General features: G+C 36.8%; 1 protein-coding gene across 1 annotated transcript; it reads right to left on the reverse strand.

Annotated features, from left to right (window-relative positions):
- Nucleotides 1-2,573: 2,573 nt before the first annotated feature.
- LOC131958945 (parvalbumin-like EF-hand-containing protein) lies at nt 2,574-6,070 on the reverse strand. The gene is made up of 4 exons (XM_059324017.1): nt 5,965-6,070; nt 4,723-4,858; nt 3,177-3,292; nt 2,574-2,617 (listed from the first exon to the last, which is right to left on the reverse strand). The coding sequence occupies exons 1-4, from the start codon at nt 6,068-6,070 to the stop codon at nt 2,574-2,576; spliced, it is 402 nt and encodes a 133-aa protein (XP_059180000.1).
- Between the last annotated feature and the right edge of the window lie 12,749 nt (nt 6,071-18,819).

Raw genomic sequence — 18,819 nt, forward strand, 5'->3', positions numbered from 1 at the left:
ACCAAAAAAGACACAATTATTTAAAAAAGACACAAAATTGTTTTAAAAAGACACAGAATTACTGAAAAAAAAGACACAAAATTACCAAAAAAGTAACAGAATTACCAAAAAAGACACAAAATTATAAAAAAATGACCAAGAAAAGAAACAGAATTACAAAAAAAGACACAAAATGACTGAAACCCCCCCCAATAAATTACTTTAAAAAGACATAAAATGACCAAAAAATACACAGAATTACCAAAAAAGACACAATTATTTAAAAAAGACACAAAATTATTTAAAAAAGACACAAAATTATTTTTAACAAGACACCGAATTACTGAAAAAAAGACACAAAATTACCAAAAAAGTAACAGAATTACAAAAAAAGACACAAAATTACTAAAAAAAGACACAAAATGACCAAGAAAAGAAACAGAATTACAAAAAAAGACACAAAATGACTGAAAAAAACAATAAATTACTTTAAAAAGACACAAAATTACAAAAAATACACAGAATTACCAAAAAAGACACAATTATTTAAAAAAGACACACAATTATTTAAAAAAGACACAAAATTATTTAAAAAAGACACAAAAATTTTTTAAAAAGACACAGAATTACTGAAAAAAAGACCCAAAATTACCAAAAAAGACACAAAATTATTTTAAAAAAGACACAAAATGACTGAAAAAAAACAATAAATTACTTAAAAAAGACACAAAATTATTAAAAAAAGACACAAAATTATTTTAAAAAGACACAGAATTACTGAAAAAAAAAGACACAAAATTACCAAAAAAGACACAAAATTATTAAAAAAGACACAAAATTATTAAAAAAACAAAAACAGTAATTCCAGTCCGTCTCAGACTACTACTGCTCCTCCAGTAGCAGCCACATTACAGACTGATGTCGTTTTTAACTGGGGGCATGGTGCAAATCCAGATTATATTATAGATTTTGGCAAATAATGTTTTGGGGTTCGTTGGTAAAGAGGTTCATTGGTCGGCGAGTGTGAAGGAAATCTGGTGTTTCCTGTCATGGTGGGACAGGAAGTAGGCGGGACCTACTTGGTATTCAAGACACAAAGCATTGTGGGAACTCAAACTGTGAACTTAACTCTCATAGCACCATGATTGAGGGGAACACGTAGAGAAGTGGGGTCTGTGTTTGGGGCTATGTTGTTCTGTTGAAGAGACATTCGGGGTTGTGCGGTGTATGGAACACCAATGTGCTAATAGAACCTGCAGAACTGAGTACTGTGTGGTTCTTGTTTGGCAGCTCACCCAGAAACTTAGTGACGTTGTTAAAACTGCCAGAACACGATAAAGAGATTGTTCTCGACTGCTTCAAACGTCACCCGAGTGTGTGAAACACAGTAACAGTAAGTATGAATTTAATTCAGTAATGCAATGTAAATTAATGTGTCTGTAAGAGGTAAAATATAAATATCAAAATTAAAAAAATAATTCAATTCATTAATAAAATGTTTAAAAAATGTATAAATTCAATTTAGTAATACAATGTAAAATAATGTGTCTGTCAATAGTAAATATAAATGTATAAATCTAACAAATAAGTTCAATTCAGGATGAAAAAATGTAAAAAAAAAAAAAAAAGTGGTGCAATACAAACCTTGACCAGAAGGGGGCAGAGTTACTCTGTGAAGCATTACAGTTAAAATCCCTTTAAACTGAAATAATGCAGCTGCAATACAGACTTTAACCAGCAGAGGGCGCAATTCACCTGTAAATAAATCCCTGTTTAGGGCATTTAAAACTTTAAACTCAATAAAATAAATAATGAAATAATATGTAAAGGAAATGTAAAATCAAAAACAATATCAAATATAGTAAATAATAAAGTAATATAAATAAATAAAACATAACAAATGATCAAATGAAGGAAAATAAATATAAAACAACAATCTCAGAGGCCTGCTGCTGTTTAAATTGAGACCCTTTTTTTGAAAGTCTTGTTGTCATATCTGTTGCTTGATTTTTAATTGACCCTCGGGGACAAATAAAGTATTTTGAAATGGAAATTAAATCATATTTTTCATGATTGTTTCAAAAATATTAACAAATGTGTGGTTTTATTTACACGACATGCCAACAAGAACCTTTTATTATGAATGCAATAAAAAAATATATATATATATATTGGAGTTCCTCTTTAATCAGCACCAATCAATATAATAATTACATCTCAAGTTAATTATTTGGAAATAATGGAAGCAGAGGTGAAGACAGATTCCTGGGTTTCTATCTGTGTTCCTGTTTAATATCACTGTAGTGTTTTGGTGATGAAATAGAGTTTACACACACTAACAAACACTCTCTGAAGCAGAAACAGACTCAGATTGAGGTAAAACAGTCAGAGAATAAAGCCATCATGATTTAAACAACTTGTACAAACCAACATTAACGCAATCCTTTTTGTTTTTTCATTCGAAAAAATATTGATAACAATACTCCAACATCAGAGGAAGACGTTAGTTAGATGATATTTCTTTCTCTTCTTCTGTAGTTTTTACTCTCCTTCACTTGTCAAACTCTGGATTAACAGATGAACCAGATTAATTTCTACTTCCTGGGTTTCTTCTCCATCTTCACCATGTCTGAGAACTCTGCAGGAGAGACAAACAGCAAATCAAATCAAATAGAATAGAATTTATTGTCATTATATATACAACTATCAAGGTTATTATAGTTCAAGAAATAAAGAAAACTGGAATTGAAAAAACATTTTCGTTAACTGAAATAAAAATAAAAACTAGAGTTTTTATAAAAACGATAACTAACTGAAACTGTATTTTGTGGTTACAAAACTAACCAAAACTAACTAAAATTATGGTGTAAATGTCCTTCGTTTTGGTCTTTGTCAACTTTTTTCATCCGTAAACCTTTTTGGTTGATATGAAATCTATTTCATCTATCTGGTTTTATGACTTAATATGTCTTTATTGGTAATTTTGTGTCTTTTTTTGTAATTTTGTGTCTGTTTTTGGTCATTTTGTGTGTTTTTTTTAATAAGTCTGTGTATTTTAGGGTAATTTTGTGTCTTTTTAAAATAATTTAGTGTTTTTTCAGTCATTTTGTGTCTTTTTTTTTTTAATAAAATAAAGGAGAAGCTTCAGGAGGCTTGGTTGTCCCATCACTAGTGAAGCGTGTAAAACGAGCCGTCACCTCTGTAGTCGATGCGTCCGTCTCCATCAGTGTCTCCAGCCTGGATCAGGGCCTCCACCTCCTCATCACACAGAGGAGCTGAGGAGGTTCCAGACGGTACAGTGGACAGGATCAACCTGGAAGACGAGCCGGAAAATATCAAAACTAATAAGTATATCAGGGCCTATACTGTACATCCTTCCTCCGTGCCGTTCGCTCCATTTTTGTCAAAATACTAACAAAAACACATTAATGAGCCACACAGACTGCAGTTTATTTTTTTTACCTAGAGCAGGGGTCTCAAACTCTAATTACCTGAAGACCAAATCGGTAAACGTCCTCTTTTCTATCTGTATAAAATTATGTATAACTTTATTGACTCGTTGCCGTGGATACGCATTGTTCTGCTTCTCTCCTGATGACGGCTCACCTTGTTAGTGACCTGTCAATCAAAGGTAGCCCCGCCCCAAATCATACGATTCTTTATCAGCTATTTTCTTCTAAATGGGGCCATTATTTACACCATGGGTCTCAAACTCGCGGCCCGCGGGCCAACTGGGGCCCTCGAGACGATATTTTGTGGCCCTCACCTTGATATGTAAGTTTAACGTGAGTTTTATTTAAATGGCACTATACCGTGTTGTGTGTGGAAGGTCCCTTTATTGCTCAAGCTGGAGCTTTGTTTCACTTGTTTCTATGACGGCGTTAACAAAAAGAGAGGGTTTTTTTTTGGTAATTTTGTGTCTTTTTGGTAATTTTGTGTCTTTTTTTTTTTAGTAATTTTGTGTCTTTTTGGTAATTTTGTGTCTTTTTCAAGTAATTTTGTGTCTTTTTAAGTAATTTTGTGTATTCATTAGGTCATTTTGTCTTGGTCATTTTGTATCTTTTGTAAGTAATTTAGTTTTTTCTGTAATTTTGTGTCTTTTTCTTTGTAATTTTGTGTCTTTTTTTGGTCATTTAGTGTCTTTTTAAAGTAATTTCGTTTTTTTTCTGTCATTTTGTGTCTTTTTCTTAGTAATTTAGTGTCTTTTTTTGGTCATTTTGATACTGCCTCCAGCGGCCCCCAGGTAATTTGAGTTTGAGACCCCTGATTTACACTATTAACATCAGATTGTCTTGAAGATGATTTTTTACTAGTGATTGAGACCATAGTGTTGTCCTGAAAAACATTTCTGAGCTAATAAATCAAGTGAGAAGTTTTCAAATTTTGCACTGAAATGAATGGGCAGATTTTTTTTGCCGCCAAACTTAGCGCCCCCTGCTGGAATTTTCGGTATATTGCAGGTTTAAGGCACTTCCTGGTTGGCCTCCATGCTCAGACACGGAGATTGCCGCCTGGTTGCACCAAACACTCCTTAGAGCACCGAATGTGGATTAATCCACCTCTGAGCATAGTCTACAACAAACTGACTATTTCCTCTTGTTATAAAATGTGATTTAATAAAAACTACAGTGACCTACTGTTTGAAAACATTTCAAAAAAATGAAACTGTATATTTCCATTGAGACACCTTGTTGGTGTTGATCTTATTTTGGATTGTTCTTTAAGGTAGAGTAGAGTTCATACTTGATCTCGTTCCACTCGATGTATCCGCTGCCGTCTCTGTCCAGCATCATGAAAGCCTCTTTGATGGCCTTCTCTTTCTGCTCCGACGTCTTGAACTGCCTCATGTACTCCAGAAAGCTGCTGTAGTTGAAGTTTCCTGCAGAGAGTCACCACAGATGATGTCAGACGATGACATCATCACCATGACTCACATGTGGACACCTCATCAAACATCATACTGCATCATTTTTCTGGGTTTGGGGCTGTTTTGTCCCTTTTTTAATCTTTTTCATTGTGCTATAAAACACTTAAATCAATGTTTACCACATCATGTTGGTATCTTAGTTTTATCAGCACAACCTCACCTTTATCACCTGATCATTATTGTTTCACTTTGACTTACTGGATCAACATTTAGAACCCAAAGAAACACAACAAAATGTTGCAAATGTGGACACAAGTTGCATATAAAATGAGGTAAAATGAGGAGAACATCTAGTTCTATATTTTATACTAAATCTATTTGACCTTATCTCTGGTTTTACTCAGCCTATCATCATTAAATAAAAACTGTCCTCATGGAGTTTACAGCCTGTATTTTAGAGGGAAGTTGATGGAAACACATTGCTTCGTTTTTACGCCATGACATCATGAAGAAGTCATATGATTTGATAATGTTAGTGTGATTGGTGACTCCAGAGAGTTAATGCATCAATGCCACCCTCAAATCCACATGTACGCTCTAACACACAGTGTCACCCTGCGTTCTCATCCCCCGAGGCAAAATGACTAAAGAAAGACACAAAAAGACACAAAATGATTAAAAAAAGACACAAAATCACTAAAAAATTACCAAAAAATACACAAAATGACAAAAAAAGACACAAAATGACGAAAAAGACACAAAATGACTAAAAAATGACCAAAAAAGACAAAAAAAGACACAACATGACAAAAAAAGACACAAAATGACTAAAAAATGACCAAAAAAGACACAAAATGACTAAAAAATGACAAAAAAAGACACAAAATGACTAAAAAAAGACACAAAATGACCAACAAAGACAAAAAATGACTAAAGAAAGACACAAAAAGACACAAAATGACTAAAAAATTACCAACAAAGACACAAAATGACCAAAAAAGACATAAAAAGACTAAAAAAAGACACAAAATGACTAAAAAAGACACAAAATTAACCCATAGAGTTAAAGCATCACTGCCAGCCCAAATCCACATCCCCGCTCTAACACACAGTGTCACCCTGCGCTCTGATCCCTCGAGGCATCCGGTCGATGTCGATGTCTGAGAGTGAAGCCCCCATGGCCACCGCCACCTTCTTCACCTGAGGACGGAAGTCTTCCTCCATGTCCTCAAGGTGTCCTGATACCTGAGACCAGGAGACAAACAAACAGACAATAAACAACAACTAAAGACAAGACTCAAGTACGTGACTTCATGTCACTAAGCACATATTTGAATGATAATTCACTTTGGGAGATTTTGCAGCTGGACGTCTCTGCAGCCTTGGACTCTCTTGGGTTCTGCCCTCCGATGGTTCCAGTCCTACCTATCAGGGAGATCTTTTAGAGTATCTTGGAAGGAATAAGTGACCAAACTACAAAACCTTTCCACTGGGGTGCCTCAGGGATCAGTACTAGGTCCCATTCTATCCTCAATTTAACTCAACCACCTCACTTGGCTCAATCATCCTCAATCATGGCTTCTCACACCGTTATTACGCCGATGATACTGTCCTTTCCAACAAACGACCCCTCAGTCTCGGCTCGTATCTCTGCTGGTCTAGCTGATATCTCCACATGATGACAGAACAAACCTTCAGCTCAACCTCCTAAAGACGGAGCTCCTTGTCATCCCACCCCGTCCGACCTTATATGAGCCTATCAATCTTCAGCTTGGATCCATCAACTTGTACCCACAAGCTCTGCAGGGAACCTGGTTGTCTTGATTGATAACGAACTGATCTTCAAGGTTCATGTGTCCTCAATTGCCAGATCTTCAGGAAAATCAGACCCTATCTGACCGAGGAATCCACACAACTCCTGGTTCAGGCTCTCATGTTATCACGTTTAGACTACTGTAACTCTCTACTGGCAGGTCTTCCTGCTGCACCACCAAGCCTCTAAAGATGATCCAGAACATCTTCAACCAGCCCAGGAGAGCTCATGTCAGTCCTCATCTCTCTCTCTGGCTTCTGGTCTCAGCAGCATCACATTAAAGTCTTGTCTCTGTCTACAAAATAGCAATGGGCACAGCTCCTATATATCTAAACTACTTTATTCAGATCCACAAACCCTCCCGTCCACTACGCTCTTCCAGTGGAAGACGTCTGGCTGAAGGCCTCCACGTCTCCAACCAGACTCTTCTCCTCTGTAGAACCCTATAGGTGGTGGAACAACCTTCCAAACTCCATCCGGTCTACTGAGTCCTGATCAATCTTTAAGAAGAGACTGAAGACCAACTCTTTACTGAACACCTTCACTCTTGATCTTCAGATGAAATGATCAGACCTAAAAGCTCTGACGTCGTGATGGACTCAAACTGAACCTCGGCTCTGACTCTTGCTTTGTTTCTTGACTTCATCCTTGCTTGTGTTGTATTAACTCTCATTTGTACGTCGCTTTGGATAAAAGCGTCTGCTACTGCTGTGAATTAATTTGAAGATGTATTAAAATATCAAACATATAGCACTTTAAATATGCATCACATATGGTTTGACAAACACACATAAATCTGACCAACAGTCTCAGTCTCTTTACAGGAAACTCCTGCTTGATTAAGATCAGAGCAGCTCTGATTTAGGGAATCCCACTGCACCATTTGGAACAATAACAGGAAAGCATGATACTTTAAACACGAACATTAGGTATAATAGTAACAGAAATAGGAAAACTATGCAGTTGCTGTTCGGACCAAGGACCTGTTTGTGTATCTTGAATATTGTATCTGTCTTCTTTCTAGAAACTCTTGTTGTCTCATAAGATTTCCCACTGCACTACATGACATTGTAGAATTGTAGAGTTTTCTATGCTGAGTGGCTTCAACATACATTTCTTGCAAAAATATTCAGATTTCAGCGACTTCAAATGTGCAAAAACTTTATCGGATGGCCTAAACCACAGCACGGAGATTCCCAAAAAAAACAAACAATGATATAGAATCAAATGTGTTATTCATTTGTGATACCTTGAAGTTTAAACGATAACCAACAAAAGATGACAGCATTGTAATAAAACATTAAGTCCTAACATAAAGTTTGGCAGCCAGAAATAAAAAAACAAACAAAAAAACAGTCAGTCATTAATGGAAACCCTTACGCCACTATGTCAAGAAGTAGGAATGTTGCAATTATCACAATATGCATTTTTTTTGCTCCTCTAAATAATATACTGGTATTATCGTGAACCATATGATATGGCACGCCCCTAGATTGACTCATAATTCCACTGTTTTTTTTTGTTTTTGAATGTTTTTCCTCCACTGCTGACGTTGTGTGAGGTGATTTTTTAATATCTACCTCTTCATCATGACTGAACCTCCAGCATTTTATTCTTATTCTGTCTTGGCAGACTCAGAAGCTTGTTAATCATCATCACTGGCATCGTTCCAAATGAAAACACCTCATTACCTGGTAGAGTGATGAGTCATTGCTGTGACTCATCATCACTCAGGATATTTTGGGTCGTCGTCTAAATAACGTCTGTCAGTGCTGAGATCTCAGAGACAAACATCTGTTTTATAAAGCCTGGTTGTGTTTCTGTGGTTATTCTGGTGGAAGTATAACTCAGTGAAGTTTAACCAGTGGTGGAAAATAATTACATTTGTAACTTTCTACGTCTTCTTCACTACAAAGCAGGGGTCTCAAAGTCAAATTACCTGGGGCCGCTGGAGGCAGTTCCAAAATGACAAAAAAGCCAACACAATTATTAAAAAAAAGATACAAAATGACAGGAAAAAAATGAATTACTTATAAAAGACACAAAATGACCAAAAAAGACACAAAATGACCGAAAAAAGACACAAAATTATTAGAAAAAGACACAAAATTACAAAAAAAGACAAAACATGGCCAAAAAGACACAAAAATACACAAAATTACTAAAAAAAGACACAAAATTATTAGAAAAAGACACAAAAGTACAAAAAAAACACAAAATTACTTAAAGACAAAAAATTACCCAAAAAGACACACAATTATTTAAGACACAAAATTGTTTTATGAAGACACAAACATATATATTTTTTAATTGTTTTGTCTTTTATAGTGATTTTGTGTCTTTTTTGGTCATTTTGTGTCTTTTTTTTAGTAATTTTGTGTCTTTTTTAGTGATTTTGTGTCTTTTTTTAGTAGTTTTGTGTCTTTTTGGTAAATTTGTGTCTTTTTCTAATAATTTTGTGACTTTTTTTGTAATTTTCTGTATTTTTTGGGTAATTTTGTGTCTTCTTTTGGTCATTTTGTCTTTTTTTAAAGCAATTTAGTGTTTTTTCAGTCATTTTGTGTCTTTTTTTGGTCATTGTGATACTGCCTCCTGCGGCCCCCAGGTAATTTTAGTTTGAGACCCCTGCTTTATACAGACAGTCATATTGTAAAGTAACTAACTGCAGTCAGATGAGTGACTGCAATAAGTTACTGACCCTAAAAAAACTAGATTTACAGCTGGAAATGATGTATTTCTGAGCCTGCAGGTTGATATTAGAGCGTAAACATCCTGCAGGATGCAGCAGAGCTGAACATTACTGTGTTTCAGAGAGAGTTTCATCATCTTCTCCTCTACTCTCACAGTGTTTCACCATCATTTGCACTTCAAGAACCTTCTTATCAAGATGAACGTGAGCTTATTATTTCTCTTGCCGGAGGTTAAACAGACACACAAGATCAAACAACAACCTGCTGGTTTCAGGTTCTATAGGTGAAAAGGGTCAGAGAGCCCACAGCTTGTTTACAAACCTTATATTTAAATTATTATAGCAAGAGAGAAAATGAGTCTGACATCAGGAGAAGCAGCTCTGAAACAATATTGGAAATCATTAACTGTTAGAGGCCAGTTACCAGATCTATCACCTACTGGAAGGTTCCTGGTACAGACCCTCCCCCTCTCCGTCTGACTCTATATACGGGAAGGAGGAAGCCACCAGTGGCCTTTTTTAGAATTAATTTTTTTTTTAATCTCTTTTGGACACAAAATGACCGAAAAAAGACGCAATAAAGACACAAAAAAGACAAAAAAATACACAAAAAGACCAAGAAAAGACACAATAAGGACACAAATAGACAAAACACAAAAAGTCACAAAAAAGACAACAGAAAGACCCAAAAAAAGACACAAATAAGACACAAAAATATAAAAAAGACGTACAAAAAGACACAAAAAGACACAAAAAAGACCAAAAAACACACAAAAACACACAAAGACACAAAAAAGACCAAAGCAATTCAACGTGCTTCACACAAAAACAATGAAAAAAATAAAAATATATATAAAAATATTGAACCATATGCAATTTTAGCAATAATTAAAGTAAAAATTAATATATATATATATATGTATATGTAACATGCGCACTTCTAAAGAATATATATGTTTCTTTTTTTGGTCTTTTTTGTGTATATATATAAACACAAAAAGACACAAAAGAGACACAAAAAAGACCAAAAAACACACAAAGACCAAAAAAAGACACAAATAAGACACAAAAATATAAAAAAGACACACAAAAAGACACAAAAAGACACAAATAAGACACAAAAAGACACAAAAAAAGACACAAATAAGACACAAAAATATAAAAAAGACACACAAAAAGACACAAAAAGACACAAAAAGACACAAATAAGACACAAAAAGACACAAAAAAAGACACAAATAAGACACAAAAATATAAAAAAGACACACAAAAAGACACAAAAAGACACAAATAAGACACAAAAAAGACACAAAAAAAGACACAAAAAAGACAACAGAAAGACACAAAAAAAGACCAAAAAAAGACACAAATAAGACACAAAAATATAAAAAAGACACACAAAAAGACACAAATAAGACACAAAAAAGACACAAAAAAGACACAAAAAAAGACACAAATAAGACACAAAAATATAAAAAAGACACACAAAAAGATACAAAAAGACACAAATAAGACACAAAAGACACAAAAAAAGACACAAAAAAGACCAAAAAAAGACACAAAACGTGTTTTTATGGAGCAGAGTGACCTGATGATTATTTGTTTCCTAACTAATAATCATCAGGTCACTCTGCTGGGCCAGTTCATCACTGCTGGCAGCTTTAATTTATCTGGTTTTAAGAGTTAATTTCCCACCTAATGTCAACACATCCTGTCCAGCTCTACTTACCAGACTGGAGGCTTCCTGGTCTACTGGTCTACTGGTCTACTGGTCTACTGGTTCCTCCCCCTCTCTGTCTCTTATATAGTGGGAGATGAAGCCACCAGTGGCCTTGCAGCTGTCTCAGCCTGTGGTCTGTACTGGGACCAGAGCCTCATTAGTCTGATAGAAGGGTTGAACTGGAGGACAGCCTTGGAAGTTATTCACTGTGTGCATCAGGAATATTCCTGCAGTACAGCAACAGTTGTGAGTTATACAAGTCGTTCCTGACTGCAGCAAGGTTTCATTAATATCTCACCAGCTGATCCTCAACACTAGTTATTATGTTTTACATGCTTCTGAGGCAACTAGAGCATTCTGGGTAGTTTTTAACAAAGCTATTGGACTAACTACACACTGGGTCAATCTCACCCGCAGGATGGGTGGCTTGTTTAACAAAAAACGACAAAAAAAAGACACCAAAAAAGACACAAAAAAGACGCAAAAAAAGACACAAAAAAGACACAAAAAGACACAAAAAAGACCAAAAAAAGGAAGTAAAGAAGGAAAGGAGGAAGTAAAGAAGGAAGTAAAAAAGGAAGTAAAGAAGGAAGTAAAGAAGGAAAGGAGGAAGTAAAAAAGGAAGTAAAAAAGGAAGTAAAGAAGGAAGGAAAGAAGGAAAGGAGGAAGTAAAGAGGGAAAGGAGGAAGTAAAGAAGGAAGTAAAAAAGGAAGTAAAGAAGGAAAGGAGGAAGTAAAAAAGGAAGTAAAGAAGGAAGTAAAGAAGGAAGTAAAGAAAGGAAGTAAAGAAGGAAGTAAAGAAAGTAAGTAAAGAAGGAAGTAAAAAGGAAGTAAAGGAGGAAGTAAAGAAGGAAGTAAAAAAGGAAGTAAAGAAGGAAAGGAGGAAGTAAAAAAGGAAGTAAAGAAGGAAGTAAAAAAGGAAGTAAAGAAGGAAAGGAGGAAGTAAATAAGGAAGTAAAAAAGGAAGTAAAGAAGGAAAGGAGGAAAGGAGGAAGTAAATGAGCAGAGAGGAGGAGAACCCAACAGTGGAGCAGAGAGGAGGAGGTCAGTGTGCAGCTGCCTGGCTGCAGAGTGACGGTTCTCCTCTGGGAGGAGTTAAACCGGACTAGAAGCTGCTCCGTGGCCCTGCTGTCCCCCCTGATCCCCCAGAGACAGATCTGACCTGATACAGGGCTGAGGCTGCAGACAGACGGATCTTTAGATTCCTGCAGTGTGATTCACTTTCTGCTGCCCTCCACACAAAATACTCTGATATGCAGAAAAATAGTCTGAGCTGCATGATGCAGCTCTGCAGAGGAGAAGAAGGATTATTATCTGTGTTAGCTGCTGGAGAAACGACAGATACATGTTCACATGATGATCAGTGTTTAGTGTAAAAACCAGATCAAACAGTAAATCTGAGGGAAATGATCTTGCTGCATGGACAGATAACTTACCTTGACAAGATTTATTAAATTAAGATTATTAAATCTAGAAATAAGCATGTTGAACCCTTAAAATAATAAATTAACTCTTAAAACCAGATAAAGTAAAGCTGCCAGCAGTGATGAACTGGCCCGAGCAGAGTGACCTGATGATTATTTGGTTCTTACAAGATAGAAAAAAAACTGTCTTTTTTTGGTGTTTTTTAAGTCTTTTTAAGTCTTTTTTTGCATAGTTTTTTGGTCTTTTTGTGTCTTTTTTTTGCATAGTTTTTTGGTAATTTTATGTCTTTTTTTGTCTTTTTTGTGATTTCATGTCTTTTGTTTCTTTATTGATCTTTTTCTGTCTTTTTCTGTCTTTTTTGCATAGTTTTTTCTGTCATTTTATGTATTTTTTTGGTCATTTTGTGTCTTTTTTTCAGTTTTTTTGTGTCTTTTTTGTGATTTTATGTCTTGTTTCTTTTTTGTCTTTTTGTGTCGTTTTGTGTCTTTTTTTGCGTCGTTTTTTTGTCATTTTATGTATTTTTTTTTAGTCATTTTGTTTCTTTTTTTGTTTTTTTTGTCTTTTTTTGTGATTTTACGTCTTTTGTTTCTTTTTTGGTCATTTTGTGTTTTCTTTTGGTCTTTTTGTGTCTTTTTTCATCTTCATTTGGTCACAAAATGACCAAAAAATACAAAAAATGTACAAAAGAAATAAATAAAAGCTGCCAGCAGTGATGAACTGGCCTGAGCAGAGTGACCTGATGATTATTTGCTTCTTACCAAGATAAAAAAAAAACTTTAGATTTAGAAGTGTCCATGCAACAGGATCATTTCCCTCAGATTTACTGTTTGATCTGGTTTTTATCACCTTCTCTGGAGTAGCACAGCAATCCATCTGATCCACTCCTTTCTGTTTCCAGGGAAACGGCAGACAGGCAACACAATGTATCAGAGAGTGAAATATGACGTGACGAGACAGTGAAACAAGAGGAGGAGGAGGAGGAGGAGGAGGAAGAGGAATATTTCTGTCAAGAGAAATCAAATGTCCAAAAATAGAAACCTCTGTGTAGATTGTAAACAGTGTTGTTCCAGCTGCTCCTCTTCCTCTCTGAGTCCTCTTCATCACGCCGTGACTCCGTTAGAAAGATGAAACAAAGATGGAGATGAAGAGTTAAACATCTCCTCTCTGCTCATCATCAGCTCTCTCTGTGTCTGCAGTAGATGAGAGGAACATCACATCAAGTAACCACCTTAAAGGGATTAAATTATGGTTATGGTTACTGATGTCTTAGTCCTCTGTCTCTATTGGTCTATATCAGGGATCTCAAACTCTAATTACCCGGGGGCCGCTGGAGGCAGTATCAAAATGACCCAAAAAGACACAAAATTACTAAAAAAGACACAAAATTATTAAAAAAGAAACAAAATTACTAAAAAAAGACACAAAATTACCAAAAAAAGATACAAAATTACTAAAAAAGACACAAAATTATTAGAAAAAGACACAAAATTTCCAAAAGAAGTCACAAAATGACCAAAAAAGACAGAATTATTTTAAAAAAGACACAAAATTATTAAAAAAAAACGACAAAAAATGATCACAAAATATCGTCATGAGGGCCGCAATTGGCCCGCGGGCCGCGAGTTTGAGACCCCTGTTCTATATGGTCTAGTCAGCATTGTGGCAATACCTCCATTTAGACATGATGATCTATTAACAAAATAAATATTATAGTTTAGCTCCCAAAAACACTTGGGTCCCAAAAACATTTGCGTCCCAAAAGCACTTAGGTCTTAAAAACACTTAGGTCCCAAAAACACTTAGGTCCCAAAAACATTTGCGTCCCAAAAACACTTAGGTCCCAAAAACACTCAGGTCCCAAAAACGCTTACGTTCTAAAAACACTTAGGTCCCAAAAACACTTAGGTCCCAAGAACACTTGTGTCCCAAAAACACTTAGGTCCCAAAAACACTTAGGTCCCAATAACACTTGCATCCCAAAAACACTTGGGTCCCAAAAACACTTGGGTCCCAAAACACTTAAGTCCCAAAAACACTTGCGTCCCAAAAACACTTATGTCCCCAAAATACTTAGGTCCCGAAAACACTTGCATCCCAAAAACACTTGCATCCCAAAAACACTTAGGTCCTAAAAACACTTAGGTCCCAAAAACACTTAGGTCCTAAAAACACTTAGGTCCCAAAAACACTTACGTCCCAAAAACACTTAGGTCCCAAAAACACTAAGGTCCCAAAAACATTTATGTCCCAAAAACATTTATGTCCCAGAAACAGTTATGTCCCAAAAACACTTAGGTCCCAAAGACACTTAGGTCCCCAAAACACTTATGTCCCAAAAACACTTAGGTCCCAAAAACACTTAAATTCCATCCTTGCTTGTGTTGTATTTAAAAGTGTCTACCACGGTGATATACAACTTTAAGTTTTACGCCCTATTTCTGATGTAATTTGACAGAGTTTTTTTACTGTAATTTCTACAAACATTTTTTACAGTGTGTTCTCACAGAGAAGAGGACATCTTTGATACTTTATATGTCTGTAAATTATAAATGATATGTTACATAACTACTCATCCATGCAACAAAGAGCAGCCTTCACAATAAGAGAGATGGAGAATGTGACAAAGAAAGAGAGGATTTCTATTTCTCAGCTCAGTCTTTGACTTCTCTCAGGATCAGAATCAGAGTCAGGGAGTTAAAGAGGAGAAAGTTGACTCCCTCTGCTGCCAGGAGGCCAATAATGTGATGAGGAGAGATGAAGAGGAGGAGGGGAGGAAGAGGAGGAGAGGGGAGGATGAGTGATGTGGGTGGGGGAGGGGCCTCATCCTCCATGTATGAACAGAGGGATTACAGTCACTGGGCCTTTCCCTGCTGTTACATCACAGCCTGCTCAGGAGAATTATTATTTTTTTAATACCCACACTGTAAAAAATAATCTGTTTCATTTATGTAAAATACTGGCAGCTGTGGTTGCCAGTAGGGTTGGGCAATACGGCCCTAAAACATTGGTTTCCAACCTTTTTCTTGAGGGACCCACATTTTTACCATTGTAAACTTTGGCGACCCCCCCATTGTCCATTGCTTCTATGAAGCTGAAATCAATGTAACTTTCATGGTAGCCTCTCTTTTTCTTTTTGAGATATTCAGCATTTTTGTCTCCCTGACGCTTCGCCATTTTTCCATTAGCTCTGTGTTTCTGTTGTTAGGCGAGGTTACCGTTAGGTGAGGTTACCGCTAGATGAGGTTACCGCTAGGTGAGGTTATTGCTAGGCGAGGTTACCGCTAGGTGAGGTTATTGCTAGGTGAGGTTATTGCTAGGTGAGGTTACCGCTAGGTGAGGTTACCGCTAGGTGAGGTTATTGCTAGGTGAGGTTATTGCTAGGTGAGGTTACCACTAGGTGAGGTTACCGCTAGGTGAGGTTACCTCTAGGTCAGGTTACCTCTAGGTGAGGTTACCTCTAGGTGAGGTTACTGCTAGGTGAGGTTACCTCTAGGTCAGGTTACCTCTAGGTGAGGTTACTGCTAGGTGAGGTTACCGCTAGGTGAGGTTATTGCTAGGTGAGGTTACCGCTAGGTGAGGTTACCGCTAGGTGAGGTTATTGCTAGGTGAGGTTATTGCTAGGCGAGGTTACCGCTAGGTGAGGTTACCGCTAGGTGAGGTTATTGCTAGGTGAGGTTACCGCTAGGTGAGGTTATTGCTAGGTGAGGTTATTGCTAGGTGAGGTTACCGCTAGGTGAGGTTATTGCTAGGTGAAGTTACTGCAAGGTGAGGTTACCTCTAGGTGAGGTTAACGCTAGGTGAGGTTATTGCTAGGTGAGGTTACCGCTAGGTGAGGTTAACGCTAGGTGAGGTTACCTCTAGGTGAGGTTACCTCTAGGTGAGGTTATTGCTAGGTCAGGTTACCGCTAGGTGAGGTTACCGCTAGGTGAGGTTACTGCTAGGTGAGGTTATTGCTAGGTGAGGTTAACGCTAGGTGAGGTTACTGCTAGCTGAGGTTACCGCTAGGTGAGTTTACAGCTAGGTGAGGTTACCGCTAGGTGAGGTTACCGCTAGGTGAGGTTACCGCTAGGTGATGTTACTGCTAGCTGAGGTTACCGCTAGGTGAGGTTACCGCTAGGTGAGGTTACCACTAGGTGAGGTTACCTCTAGGTGAGGTTACCGCTAGGTGAGGTTACCGCTAGGTGAGCTTACCGCTAGGTGAGGTTACCGCTAGGCGAGGTAACCGCTAGGTGAGGTTACCACTAGATGAGGTTACCACTAGGTGAGGTTACCTCTGGGTGAGGTTACCGCTAGGTGAGGTTACCACTAGGTGAGGTTACCACTAGGTGAGGTTACCACTAGGTGAGGTTACCGCTAGGTGAGGTTACCTCTAGGTGAGGTTATTGCTAGGTGAGGTTACCACTAGGTGAGGTTACCACTAGGTGAGGTTACCACTAGGTGAGGTTACCTCTAGGTGAGGTTACCTCTAGGTGAGGTTACCGCTAGGTGAGGTTACCGCTAGGTGAGGTTACCTGTGTATACTGCAGGAGGGATGTTACACATGTCCTTATTCTCGTGATATAGCCTTTATATTTAAACTTTTCTATGGTGATTTTTCCATTTAAATAAATGAATAAACGTTTAATGTAGCCCTTATTTAGTTGTTTTTGTCTCACTAATGTATTAAATGCTGACTCATCTATATTTTCAGGGTATTTTTGCAATAACAATATTCTTGACGATATTAAAAAATACTGAAAAATATATAGAAAATTATTTTTTAGTCCGTAAAAATAAATAAAAATCGTACAACAAAATAAAAATCAATCATAAATATAAATGAAGTGTCAATTGCAAATCTCAACAGTTGCAAAATACAAAAAAATTACTCTCGACTCAAAAAAATAACCATCTAGATTAGAAACCCCACTCACAGTATTTTTTCCCACGGCTTTGACAGTGTTTTACTGTAATTTTTACAAACATTTTTTACTTTTACAGTATTTGCTTTAGATGAAGATACACCAGTCAAATTCATGCAGCATTTATAAAGTATTTTCTTATCAATTATATGGCAGAACACATTTCTTTTGATGGATTTTTTTTTTTTTACGGTAAAATCTGGAATAAAATGACATCTTAAATGTGAAATCAACAGTGCTAATATCATTTTACCGTAATATTTGAAAAAGTTGCACCGTATTTATAACGGTAAAGTTCTGCTGCTGGTTTTTACCGTAAAAACAACAGTTTTTTTAGACACTTTTAATTACCGTAAATCAAAGAATAGCATAAAACTTTTACTTTTACTGTCATAAACTGTAGGAAACACACAGTTTTGCTGTAAAAATATAACATTTTCATGTAAAATTAATGGAGAAATACCATGATGTGTGAATAAATGACACAATTGCCCTTAAAATAACAGGAATATTCAGTATAAATTACAGTTTTACTGATATTTACATTTAAATTTACATTAGAAAACCTACTCACTGTATTTTTTCCCACGGCTTTGACAGTGTTTTACTGTAATTTCTACAAACATTTTTTACAGTGTGTGTCAGTGACGCAGGGGGAGAGCTAGCTGCAGGCTCTGCCTCCAGAAAACACACAGACAGGACAGTCAGGACGGAATATTTGCTTTAGATGAAGATGCACCAGGATAAAAATAAATAAATAAATAGACTTGTTGTGTGTTTTTAACTGCAGAAATAGACTCCTGCATGCTGCACACTGTCAGCTGGACATGTCCAGGCAGCACAGTAGCCTATCTACCGCCACCACCTCCTCCTCCTCCTCCTCCTCCACCTCCTCCTCCTCCTCCTCCTCCACTCAGCGCAAAATAACACCGCTCCATAAATTCTATTTCGGCGCATGAGCAAGATGGCGCTCCCGCTGTCAGCACCTCGGACAGCTCCCGGCGGCGCTCACACACAGCTGGACCTGTGATTTATTATTTTATTTATTCTATTATTATTATTATTATTATTATTATTATTATTTTGTTGTTTTCTGATCTAGAAAGCTCTCTTTAGATGGTTTGTTGGACTGACAGAAAGAAAAAGGAATTACATCCTGGATCAACCTGACTGCTGTTAAACATGACTTCTCCTCCCTCCTCCTGCTCCTCCTGCTCCTCCTGCTGCTGCTCCTCTGCAGCGACAGTCTAGATTGAAGCGTCCAGGAGGAGGAGAGAACAGATCCCCGGCCTGCGGGGAGGAGGAGGTGCGTGTGTCCGCGTCTTAATCAGCCCGGAGCGGCCGGATGGAGGAGCGCTCCGACGCTTCATAAAGGAGCCATGAAGCTGGATTCAACATTTAATGTTTCATAGTTTCTTTGTTTTTA

This window comes from Centropristis striata, chromosome 21 (assembly GCF_030273125.1).
Source record: "Centropristis striata isolate RG_2023a ecotype Rhode Island chromosome 21, C.striata_1.0, whole genome shotgun sequence".
In the NCBI taxonomy this organism is placed as follows: Eukaryota; Metazoa; Chordata; class Actinopteri; order Perciformes; family Serranidae; genus Centropristis; species Centropristis striata.